At 33.3% G+C, this 13,693-nt stretch overlaps 1 protein-coding gene across 1 annotated transcript; it reads right to left on the bottom strand.

Annotated features, from left to right (window-relative positions):
- Positions 1–10,130: 10,130 nt before the first annotated feature.
- On the bottom strand, positions 10,131–13,318 carry LOC126694964 ((-)-germacrene D synthase-like). The gene is made up of 7 exons (XM_050391530.1): positions 13,133–13,318; positions 12,229–12,505; positions 11,712–12,084; positions 11,392–11,610; positions 11,160–11,298; positions 10,810–11,058; positions 10,131–10,688 (listed from the first exon to the last, which is right to left on the bottom strand). The coding sequence occupies exons 1-7, from the start codon at positions 13,253–13,255 to the stop codon at positions 10,395–10,397; spliced, it is 1,674 nt and encodes a 557-aa protein (XP_050247487.1). The 5' UTR covers positions 13,256–13,318; the 3' UTR covers positions 10,131–10,394.
- Between the last annotated feature and the right edge of the window lie 375 nt (positions 13,319–13,693).

The following is a 13,693-nucleotide window of genomic DNA, read 5'->3' as shown; positions in this document are numbered from 1 at the left end:
TCTCCATTTCTCCTCAATGGGTCTCCTCTTAGCCAGGCCCTCTATTGCAAGTTTCCTTCCTTAGCCGAGCCATTTTCCAGCAGCCTTTCTAGGCATTCTTTAATGGCATGGTCAGGCATCCCACGCCTATAACAAAAATTTGGGAGTCTTTCATACTTAAAATTTACTCATCTGCTCTCTCCACCTTTAATGTTTATTTTCTTCCCACGAATGAGCTTCTTCATGACATTAATACTGACTCGTACCCACAGGCACTTCCCCCATTGGACCCCTGAGTCAGAGACGTCGACTTCTAGCACGTCTCCCAATTTCGACCCGATTGTCCAACCCATTTCCTTTGTTCTACTCTTGAGAGGCAAATTGAAAATCTGAATCCAAAAGGGAGTCCACTTCATCACAATATCCTTTGGAACGAGCTCCCCCTTAAATTCCTTCATGATGATCAGTTGCTTTTCAAAGCTCCAGGGGCACATGTTAAGAATCTTTTGTTTATCCCTTCCATCCCCAAAATCCACTAGATAGAGTTCTTCCTCTATTTCCAAAATTTGTATTCCTCTATTTTGCTTCCAAAGCATTCTCAAGTTCTTTCTCAATGCATCTAAGTTTATGCTCCTCGTGGTCAGTATTTTCATCAAGATGGAGTTTTTTCCCACTGCTTTCGCGGCCTTTGTATAACTACTTACCAGTTTGATTCCTTCATCTTTTTCTTCTGTAAAAGATAATTTACTCCATAGCTTCTTTAGTTCTCCAGCCATTAGGTTTCTGTGATGTGCTACAGCAATTACACTGCACCAAAGCTACTAGACAGTCTCACTAACACCACTAGACCTCACGCTAGGGAGGTCACATAAACTCCTGAAAGAAAACTACAGGACCAGACACTGCTACCACATGCCCTGGACATGAGAGCACAAAGCAACTACTCTTTCGATGCATGGCATTAGTAACTAAGAATGCCAATGGTATCTTCTAATGATGTAACAAAAATTTCTCCAAGTTTTATTTGAATGTGACACCAACGTTAATTTGGCCTGGATAAAGAGAATCCATTTGCACTATATTATGGAGTTTTATCTCTATTTTGCCCATCTTCATGCTTTAGGATCTTCTTCTCTATTATTCTTAGTTGATATGAGCAAGATGTCAGTTATTAACTCACAGGTAATTGCTAATATATCTAAAATAACTCTGTTTTTGTAGCTTCTATGTTAGTTCTTTTTATTGTTTTATTTTCTATTTTTAGCAAAGAAAATGATAGCTGTTTTTATTTATTTAGAAGAATCATTTGCAAAGCTATAACAAGATGCAGAGAAGAAACCCAAGAGGTTCTTTTGGTCGGTAAAAACATCAAAAACCAAATCAAAACTATAGCTAAGGAGAATAGTATAGGCAAAGCCGCTATATGTCTGAATACAAATACCTCAAATAACCTGAAAATTTGTTTCTCACCAATACCGAATATTTGCATCAATGTTAGCAACAAAATTTAAATTCCCAATGGCCTCTTCAGAATCGTATATTTTTCTGTTAAATCGTAACGGATTTGTTTCATAGATCCCCTCATGTTTCACAAAAAATTAATTTTTGCATCAACTAAATTTGTTGCCAAGAGATAGACTAAGTCACTTGTGTTTCAGGTAAGATCGAGGAAGAGACTGAGCTGCAAAATTTTACATTAAGAAGGTACTCAAGTTCACAGAAGTCGAGTATTGTGTACTAAAATAACAAGATACCCAATCCATACTCGAGTTCAAAGAACTCAAGTATGACGCAGTAAAGTAACCGATTCGGATTGGAGTTCTATGAACTCGAGTATGGTGGAGTAAAGTACCCAAGCCAGACTCATGTTTATGGAGCTCAGGTATTGTGTATCTAAAATAACACAGTACTCGACTCCAAGAAACTCGAGTTTAATTAACAAAGAAATCGAGCTTAAGACCATCGAGTTCCAGATCACATTTTTAATGTGCAAAATTCCAACTCAGCCACTGCCATGTTGGCAAACTCAATAGGAACTCGAGTTCATAAAACTCGAGTACTGTTTAAAACTCGATTTCATGAATCTCGAGTACTGAAAAAGTGGTAGATTGCTAAATATTTTCGAAACAATGGTAGATTTCCACAAAGTTTCTAAAAACGTGGTAATTGGTTATTTTCACCTTGTAAGCATTAACCCTTCATTAGAACCATAAAACCAAAAAAAAAAAAAAAAAACTCTTAATATCTCACTATCTTCTCTCTCTTATCTCAAAAGAAAAAAAAAATCTCCCACTCTCACTCTCATATATATATATATATATATATATATATATATACACATCACAAACTCTCACTCTCTCAATCTCTCTTACACCCCATGAGATCGATGTCGCCGCTGACCCACCATGAGACCCACACCGTCTTCGACCCACCAAGAACCCATGCCACTGCCGACCCATGCCTCCGAGCCACATTGCCAACCCACCATCAACCACACGCCATCGAGCCTTTGTTTCTCTCATCTGGTAAGTTTGTTTATCTTCTTCTTTCTTATTCTTGTCTGATCTAGTTCTTTTTTGTTTTTATTTTTATTTTTTGTTTTGTTTGTGTACGTTTTTAGACCCTTTAAACATAAACAGATTAACCTAGTTATTTAACCAAGTGATTAACTTAAGTAAATTATTCAAATCTAGGTTAACATAAGTAAATCATATCAATGAAACAGTGCGGAAAATAAAGAACACAACGATATGATAACCCAGGAAAATCAAATCGGTAAAAAATCTGAGGAGGATTTAACCTAGCTATCCTCAAGGTAAAACAGATCCACTATGAAAGAATTGAAGTTTTACAATAGCGACTTGAACCACTAACATCCTATTACTACCTCGAGTAGAAAACTTACTACCACAACCACGTGACAGCTTCGAGTCCACGAACTACTTCTTTCTTGGATTCACAGCAACCACAAGTACTCCTACTTGTGTTTTTCTTTAAGCTCTTTATGTAGCAACTGAAATGATCACCAAGTTCTCGACATCAATCTTGATCTTGATAACCCTAAGTATGTATGAAGGCAAATACCTCTAGATCTCACAAGAGATTCATACACACAGCATAAATAACAACAATAAAACATGGATAGGGTTTTTTCTTTTATACTTAAGGAAAAACATAAAACCCTACTTGTCATATGGGCTTGGGTTGAGTTGGAAAATTCTGCAGAAAAACAATCTACACGAGCTTCAATCGATCGAGTCTAATTTTTGATCGATCGAGTCTTGTAGAAAGTGAACAGTAATTTTCTGCAATTACTTGATTCCAACTTTACAATAAACATACTTTGAGCAGCCTAATTTTAGACTCTAAGTTTTGATCATGGTTTGCCAACATTACACATTGAAATTCTAATACATTTAGATCCTAAATCCCTAGAACCTAACAGTTTGTTTATTTTCGTCTTTTTATTTTTGATAGGCTCACTTCATCTTGTGTACACAAATTGGTGTTTGGTGGCCGGATTGTTGGTGGGTGGCTTTGGATCAATGGTGGTTTGGTGTTTGGGGTTTTTATAGATTGGCATTTATGTGTTGGACTTTTGTAAATTATTGGGCTTGTGTTTGTGATAGCTCACTTAGTGTGTAAAACACTAGTGAATGTTTAGACCCACAATTACAAGATAACCAACACAAGTTTATATTCAAACAATATATGTGCGGAATGATAAATATAAGTTATACCCAATATAACCTGTTACTAAAATGTAGGGAACAAATTGACGTGACCCCAAAATGGTGTTTTCGCCATAATAATAATAATGAAAAAAATATGTTAACAAAAATACACACTCACACTCTCTCACACACACACACACACACACACACATATATATATATATATATATAAACATATGATTAGTGTTTATATATGTCAAAAGCATTGTAATTTAGGGACATCAACTATTCTCTTTTACAAGGAGAACCAACATATATATAATCAATTTAATTTGATATTATACACACACAAAAATTAAGGAGAAAAACATCATATTTCCTTTAAACATAATTTATTTCATGGTTTAGATACTCATTTTCCTAATCCCAAACCCTAAATAATAGATATCAATGATTAAGTAATTAATGGATAATATTAGTTACCTATCTTAATATGTTGACAAGATATTAGAATTTTTTTTTTTTTTGACTAAGAGTATGTTTTGTTTTGTTTTTTTGTTAAAAAACAATTTCTTCTCCTCATATTTTACAATAATTTTAGCAAATAAAAATTTAGCAAAATGCATCCAAGCGCCTTTTTTTTTTCTTTTCTTTTTGAGGTCATCAAATTAAGAAACAAATTGCTCATGATGTACTCCCTCTACTTTTTAATTAAGATAGTGCTATGATGATTAAGAGCTTTGTAGCTCAGCTAGGTGTAATTGAAAATGATTTAATAAAAATATTCACAAAACCCTCCAAGGCTAGTACTATTTATGTACTTGAGCCCTCCAAGCTCTTGTACCCAATGAACTCCATGAGTCCTTTCTCCACTCTAACTTCAAATCTATATTTTGGCTCCAACTGCAACCTCAAATCACCATGGCTGGATATGTGGTGGCTCCAATGGTTCCTAATTACCAATCAACTCACACAACTCTGTGGTTGTTGTAGAAAGTGATGGCTTTATTCTCCCAAATAAAAATCAACTGAATTTCTCTTAAGTTCTGAAAGTTTCGCTTGAGACAATATCTTCAAAGTATCTGGCGAAATAGCTATGTAACTGCTTTTCAAAATCCAAATTCGCCTAGCACCTCAATGTCACTTTAGTAAAAATCTTCAACTTGCAATTCTAAATTCCATCTTCAACTTGCAATTCCTGAAAATTTTTCCATAAAGAGATTTTTTTTTGGGTAACAAAAAACCAAAATATTAATAAAATGTAAGATTGGGCAACAACCTTAATGTCTACAATTTTCAACCTAAATAGAGGCCCCTAGTTCTATGGAAGCTTACCGGTGCTTCCATTTCATTTTTCTTTTTCTTTTTTGGGACATACAATGATTGTTGGGAGTTAGAAATTTGAACCTAGATATCTCTATTGAAAACACCATAAGAAACTTATTGAGTTACTAGCGGAGCTAACACAATGAATTTGCGAAAACTTTAGACTGGGCATTTTCTATCATATAAACATTAATTAAAAAATATTTATTTCACATTTAATTTTGTTTATTTGAAATATATTTTTCTTGCTCTTTGAGATAGAAAATTACTAAATAAGTTTTTACATTCAAGTTCCGTTAACATTTTATTTCCAATTGATAATAGGACTAATTTCACTTAAATTTTCTACTAAACATTTAAAATTAAAAAATATTTAAGAATAAATAAAACTTGATCTATAATAGAAAAATTAAAAATGAACTAGAATAAAACAAAATTTGAAGTATAGGATACTAAAACCAGATTTATCAAAAGCACAATTGCAACTTTACAAAATAATATTTTTTATAGATAATTGCAACTTTATAAAATAATATGATCGCTTTACAAAAACACTCAAAAAATTAATTTTAATAAAATGTTTATTATAATAGATTTTATTAAATTAAGATAACACTTGTACATATAACAGATTAAACGAATTTCTAAATGGACATGGAAAAAAGCAACAAAAGTATCACTTGGTGTGGGTTGAATTAAGAGAAGCACTAAAATAAAAACAAGGGACCTGCACACTCAGTATTAAAGTTTGAATTAAAACAAGGAAAAAGTTAATGGATTTCCTAAGAGTATTGGTTTTGAAGATACTTTTAGAAACTTTTAATAAGAAAAAAGAGAACTAATTTTTTTTTGACAATTTTATAAATTTTCCGTAAAAATGGTATTAGATCTTTTCTAAAATAGAAAATTAAATAAATACCCTAAGAGCACTTGTTAACCAACTTTAAAACAAACAAAAAAAAAATTTAAAAAGAAATTTTAAAAAACTGTTTTAATGGTAATGGCGTTTACATTTGTTGATGCTAAGCCCTTGAGAATGCAAAATACTCTTTGTACTGTATTTTTGCAAAAATTAAAATATAGAGTAGCAAAAAATTATAGATTTCAAACAGTTGATAACGTTGAAGACCAATGTAGGTCCCTTAATTATGGTCGATAGAATTTTTACAACCACTCTTGTCTACTCCTTAAATAGTTAAATGTATACCAAGACTAAGGACCTATTCATAGTGACTAGAGATCCGTCTAAGCGTCGGCAATATAATTGTATAAATGGAATGGTAAAATATGTTTTGCTTTTTTTTTTTTTTTTTTAATTTTTTTTTTAATGCAAGTATTTACTATGATCTATGAATGCTACTTTTTCAAACATATCCAGTCGGCCACTATTTCCCTTAGCGGCTCTACAATTTTTCTATACTAAACAAAATTTAATAAAAAAAGAACTTGAATATTCCGAGTTAAAAAATAATAATAAATAAATGAAGTTTTACCATTTTTTTAACAAGTTTTTATATTTTAAAATCGTTACATTATATTTTATTTTTCATTGTCAATAAAAGTATGTGTGGCCATTTTATTTTATTAAATTTGTATAATATTTTGTTTATGCAATTGTCATTATCTATTTGTCATTGTTTTTATAAAAATATTTTAAATTCAAAATACAAAACTCAACCTATTAGCTTCATATTAATTATTGACCAACATGGCTACACTTACCCATACATAAATAATACACTAATGTTTACTTAACTAATCAAATTCATAGTCATGAGTCACCCAATAATGAACTTTTATGTTTTAACATGAATAGCCAAGAGGGAAAAAAGTTTGAACTGCAGAATCGGAATTAGGAGTTGTAATTATATTGGAAAAAAAAAAGTTTTAACAAGAATAATAAACATGGAGAAGAATAGCATCTAGAGGCTTATATAAGCGAAAAGCTTCCTCGCATGCATGCATGGCTGTCTTACATACGCACTGATGCAAATGCACTGAAATAATGTGGATTGATCAGTTTTAGATAAAGCGTTTAATATTCCTCGATCCGGTGCAGAGAATCATAATGTTGAATGGGTCAAGAATCATCAAGACGGACTCTAGCCATTTCCCAAATTTTCTTATCGTCGATTCTGGAAGAATTAAGCACAAGAAATATTTGTCCTTTTGGAACGAAAATCTTGTTAAAGGCGTGATATAAATATCAGAAAACTCGCGTGGTGAGACTTCTGCATAGTTCACGTAATGGAACGGAATACCAGGGCAGATAATTAATGCACATGTTAGCAGTTTGACTACAAAATAAACGACAACAGAAAAAAATAAGCTTGACCAATAATAAGGATTTGCATTCAGTTATAATGATGTTTGATTGGGAAGAAGTTCAACTCTCAATCGGTTTAGAGTTATCTTTCTTTGACCCTCAACGTGACGATTGATAAAAAGATCACCCGTATATAATTTTGGTCTCATAAATTTTTTTACTAAATTTTTTTCTGCTGTCTTACATACGCACTGATGCAAATGCACTGAAATAATGTGGATTGATCAGTTTTAGATAAAGCGTTGAATATTCCTCGATCCGGTGCAGAGAATCATAATGTTGAATGGGTCAAGAATCATCAAGACGGACTCTAGCCATTTCCCAAATTTTCTTATTGTCGATTCTGGAAGAATTAAGCACAAGAAATATTTGTCCTTTTGGAACGAAAATCTTGTTAAAGGCGCGATATAAATATCAGAAAACTCGCGTGGTGAGACTTCTGCATAGTTCCGTAATGGAACGGAAAACCAGGGCAGATAATTAATGCACATGTTAGCAGTTTGACTACAAAATAAACGACAACAGAAAAAAATAAGCTTGACCAATAATAAGGATTTGCATTCAGTTATAATGATGTTTGATTGGGAAGAAGTTCAACTCTCAATCGGTTTAGAGTTATCTTTCTTTGACCCTCAACGTGACGATTGATAAAAAGATCACCCGTATATAATTTTGGTCTCATAAATTTTTTTACTAAATTATGTGGTTTATGTAAATAATCCTCATAACTAATCTTATAAATCATCGTATAGTGGACCGTACGAAATAGCTCCAAAATTTTGTTGTTAAACTCTATCTTTTTTGTAAAGTTGTGATTTACAACTATGTTTTATGTTGGCTTTATTTCATGACAAAAAGTGTTGTATTTATTTTAATTTTGTTCCTTGTATTTTGTGGGATTTTATTGTATTGGGTTTAATTAGTATTAAGTTGGTGAAGACTCAAGCTTAATTGAAGATCAAATGGATTTTGCGAGAAGCTAACCCACAAAGTAGCAACGTGAGAAGCACATGACTGTAAATTGAAGAGTCATGCTAGGCTGTCAGTTTCGTGAGTGCCTTACCCGTGAGGTATTCATGAAACATTTTGCCTGGAGGATTTTTATGTGTGACTTTCTTATCCTTCACGAATATTATATATACCCTCATTACCCACAAAAGTAAGGAGGTCATTTCAAAGAGAAAAACTCTAGATAGGTTTTTTACAACACACACTCTCATCTTTTAAAGAGAGAGCTACTCATCCTTAATAAGAAATCATTATAGCCTCTTCTCTTTCCCTCTCCCATTGTCATACCTTGAGAGGAGATTTGTACCCAAACACAACCCACACATTTTCATAGTATATAGAGTATTTTGGAGCTTGGAAAGCTTTAGGGATTTGCCAAAAGAAGCCGGTAAGGCTTGGCAGATGCAATCGGGTGTATTGCATGATCCAGAGAGCTAGAGAAGACAAGATTTCGTTAAGTTAGTTGGTAGTAGGAGCTTGAAGGGTTCAAGTACATGAGGTAGATTAGGCTTGAAGGGTCTTTTGTTATTTGTGTACTCCAACTTATTCTCTAGTGGATCGATTTACCGCTTGGAGGGCGGTAAAGAGTTTTTTCTCCGAGTTCTTCAGTTTTCTCTTCGATAACACATCGGTGTGTGAAAGTTCAAAAACGTGTACAAAACACCTTTGAACGTTTAGACCCCCAAATTACAGCTTAACCAATACAAGCAATATGTCAAACAACTAGTGTGCGGAAACTTAACACATGCTATAATACGAAATTGGTTAAAGACTATCTAAGCCATAACAAAATAAAACCACAGCAGATAATAAATTAGATTTTCGTCACAACACCCTTTGCCATTTGGCGGATATATTAGAGGCAAAAACATAGATACAGTATCTTATATACTACTTCTTAGGTTCCCTCTTTAAATTTTAGATCATTAAGCGTACGTTAAAAGGCTCCGTCTCTTTCTGTTTCTGCTCTTTCTCTTTTCCCTGACACGTGAGAAACTTGGATTCCTCTGTTTAGATCTCTCCAAATACCAAATATGAAAAGGCTTTGCAAGTTAGGTTTTTTCAAATAATATTTCTTTGGTTTTTTTTTTTTCTCCTTTGCTTCTTCTTCAAAATCCTCTCCCCTCTAAAAATTTTTCCCTCTAATTGTTGTTCCTTTCTATTTCTTTTTCCTTAGATCTTTGTCTTTCGGTTTTACCATTGAAGGTGAGAGTGCTCTCAACCTCTTTCAATTCCATTGGATTCTTCTATGTGATTTTCTGAATTTGGGGAGTTTTTATTTGATTTTCTTGGTCTCAAGCTTTGTTTAGCTGTGAATCAAATAACATTCAAAAAAAAAAGAAAAATTGTTGAAGGGCTACACTTTTTGATGGAGCTAAATTTCTTCTGAGATTTAGGGGGAGAAATCAGATAGATTTGAATAGATCGGGTTTTGTCACAGGCAAGGAAAAAAAAAAAAAAAAAACAGAAGGAGATAAGCTTTAACGTCCATTTGGTGAGTTGTTTATTTATATAGATATCTAAAATTTAAGAGATGAACCTAAAAAACAGTACCTTAGATACTATATCTAAGTTTTGCTCTATATCAAATTACCACAAAGGTGAAAACATAACTTCTTAAAATATATTACATAAATTAGTTGACCAAAAATGATAACCCCGCTAAATTAGCTTCTTTTGATATTAAGATTGGTGTATGTAAAATTTTTATTTTTATTTTTATTAATTTATTAATTTTGTTAATACGATAGATGCAATTAGAGATTCAAATCTTAGACTTCTTTGAAAAATGTACAGAGAAATGAAACATTTAATCATTCACAACATAATTTGTCTACCTCATTTATTGAATGTTATTCCTTATTAAGAGGGACAACGTGATTTACATTATAATAAAACGACCTCAATGCTAAATAAAAATCTTCTCTCTCACTTCTATTTTATGTTGCATCCATGATAGTATTTCATGTGTGCTATTTTATTCAATTTAAATAAAAAAAAAAGACTTGTGACATACTATAATTGATAGAGCATAAAGTAGGACACTCCAAGTGCAACTAAGGAATTTCATTTCTCAACACTCATATTGATATTGGATCTATTAGCACTGATGCGACATAATCTTTCATCTCTTTTCCAACATGGGTGTAGGAATCACGCTCCTTGTATAGGACATCTATTACTCGTGTAAGATTAAGAACACGCATAAGGAGAGGCATGGGAATGTCAGTAGGCCTCATTAGCTCCTCATTAATGTCTTTCCATGCATTAGAGACTTGCTTGTTGAATTCTTCATGGACCACTTGTTCAGTAACACCATATTGCTTCATGTAGCATTCAATTGACGAGGCAGCATGCCCTCGCTCTTGTTCAAACTACATACACAGTTTTCCAAAAGGTAAACATAAATTTGTCAATATGAAACATGTATTTGTCACACTAGCTTATGACCCTTAGAGAGATTGGAAGGATTGTAAGATTTTTTTGGTTGTATACCTTGTGTCCTCTCATGTCATCCATCAGCCTGCAAATTACTGATGAAGCAGTAATAATCTTAGGATTTCTAAAGCTCCAATCAAATGCCTCTTTTGTAACGATGTCACCCATGCCAAGGAAAGACACGGTTGTAAGCATATGGTAACCACAGGTTCTTAGAGCAAGATTCATATACTCTTCCATCGTTGGTATGTAATTTTGGTTGAACCATTTGGCTTCATCAAAGTAGGATTGGACCAAAATTTTCATCTAAAATAATATACATTAAACAACATTCATGAAAAAAAATTCATACATAGGAAGCATTAAAAAATTGGAGGGAATGAAAAGTTGAGTTAGTTGACTCGTACTGCGTCTTTTGCATAGCTAACACAGTATGATCTTCCTTGCTTGGATAGCTCTTCCTCAATTGCTTCAAAAACTTCAAGGAGTGCACGATAGCAAATTTTCATGTAATCTGGAAGTTGGTCTATGCTGCTAATATCCCACCTAAAAATATCATGTATCAAGTTCCAATTGAAGTTAGATTGACGTTATATATATCACGATCAAAACATATACTAGTTAATTCTATTGATAAACCTCTCAATTGCTTTAGTGAAGGGCTCAAGTTCTTCAAGTGTTCCATACACATCATATATATCATCTATAATGGATGACATGGCCATAACTTTGGTCAGTATTTTTCTAGCAAGTGAGTATTGGGGCTCAAAGTAGACAGCCACTATCCAAAAGTAAGCCTCAACAACTCTATCTCTTGCAAAAGGTAGCTTCTTCGTAAAATCTAAATCTTTCCACCACCTACAATTCGAATAGGTTAATTAATATTGATTGGCTATAAATAACCAAAAAAATATATATGTACTTATGTCATTTTGGTGTATAGTTTTAGAACTAAGTACCTAGTAATATAGCTAAGTTCCTCTTTGTGCAATGACTGCACCATGTCAAAATCTAATTTTGCAAGCATGAGAAAATCTTTGTTATGTGAAGCATCCTGTTCATAGACAGAAATGTATCGCCGAGCCTCTAGCCGTGGTATGCCCTTGTGCAAGGGCTGCTTTAGGGCACGAGTTACTTGTTCTGCCAATGGATTGCATATTGTAGATACTGTGGATTTGAGGTGAGTGGTGGTGAACTCAAGGGCCTCATCAAGGATTCCTTCTCCATGCACCCTCAAATGTGTAGCTTCATAAAAGGCCAGCATGCCTTTAACGTTACTGGCTAGGCTTTCCTTGAATTGACCATCTTTGCCTTTGAACTTGTTAAAAGCATCTGTTTAAAAACCGAAAGTACGACACTAAAGAATCAAAACATGCATTATAGTGTATAAGGACGCTATTACATGTATAAAGCATCTCTTTGCTAATGTTAGGCATATCTCCAAAAAAAAAAAAAAAATTCCCACTTGGGGCTCACCACATGAAACATTAAATCCTTGTTGACGTAGTAGTCGAAAACAAAGGGCAACATTGTAGAAATCATCATCTTCAACGTTATTACTGTCATTATAGGCAGCATATATATGTTCTAGAGCTTCTTCGATTTCTCTTTCAAAGTGGTAAGCCACGCCTAAGCGCTGGAGTGCATCAATTAAGCCCAGTTGTTGTGAAAGATGGCTAGCAGAGGCTAAGAGCTCCTTTCTTACCTTTTCTTTCAGCTCTTCGACTTCACGTACTTTACGGGCATGGATCTCCTGCACCAACAAATTATGTAAGTTAATAATCATATTCTATGGATCATGGACACGAACCTTGACACTGAGGGTGTGTTTGTTTAGAGGTGAAATAGGGTAGATGGAAAATTTTGGAGAGAAAATGAATTTTTTGTGTTGTTTGGTTGGGAGGGGGGAAAGAAGATTTTTATGTGGGGCCCATGCATTTTCCACCCAGACCCAAACAAAACTTGAAAAATGTTGATTGCTAAAAGACAAAAACACCCTGCACGTTCAAACAATGACTTCTTCATCAAATTATAACACAAATTGAAGTCATACAAGAGCAAATTATGCAATGTTGTAGTATCTTAATTAATTTAAGATTTTATAAAATTATTTTAGTCTACCTCACAAATAGGTAGATTCCCGTGCATAATACAGGTAAGCGATTAGTTCAATAATAATAATAAAAAAATCTTTCTACAAAATGAGAACACACAAGCAGAAGTGTCTCTAGTGTATTTGATACGTGTTGGACATGAACACGCTGAGGAAAATGATAATATTTACCTTGTCCTTGGAAGCGCAAATGAGAAAAAAAAAATTATGTTTACAAATTTTATTACATAATTTTTACAAACTAGCGAGACAAATGATATATATTACCTTGTCCTCGGAAGTGTAATTGATAAAACGGTCTCCCCAAACACTCGGATGAAAATTTGCTGTTCGGCGAATAACATCTGGTTTGCCATTTTGGGGTGTGGCCCCTGAGACTTGCATGGACATATTTTTCCTAGTTCAACAACAACTTTAAGTTTTGAATGGTATGGGATTTGTTATTTATGAAATTCTTGTCTCTTGAGCACTGGTATATATAGGCACTGGAAGGAGGATATTTTTAATATGCAGCGAATAAGGATCTAATTAGAAGCCAATTCAATAATGAAGTGTAGAATTTTCCACCCTGAATATACATTCAATGTAGTCTTAGATATGCACTCGCACGTGTAAGAATAAATGCTACTAGATACCAAAATATGGCTATGCTATCTTTTTCTTTTACTTAAAAATCAAAAATCAAAAAACTAATCGCTAACCAACATCCCACGGAATACTTAAATAAAAATTAAAAAAAATACTTATTTTGCTATATGTAACAACTTTTTTTTTGATAGGGCTATATGTAACAACTTGAAAATGAATGAAAGAAAAAATTTTGTTTAA

Source organism: Quercus robur, chromosome 8 (genome assembly GCF_932294415.1).
Source record: "Quercus robur chromosome 8, dhQueRobu3.1, whole genome shotgun sequence".
NCBI classification, from domain to species: domain Eukaryota; kingdom Viridiplantae; phylum Streptophyta; class Magnoliopsida; order Fagales; family Fagaceae; genus Quercus; species Quercus robur.
The sequence above is the reverse complement of the archived record's forward strand: the minus strand, read 5'-3'. Positions and strand labels throughout refer to the sequence as shown.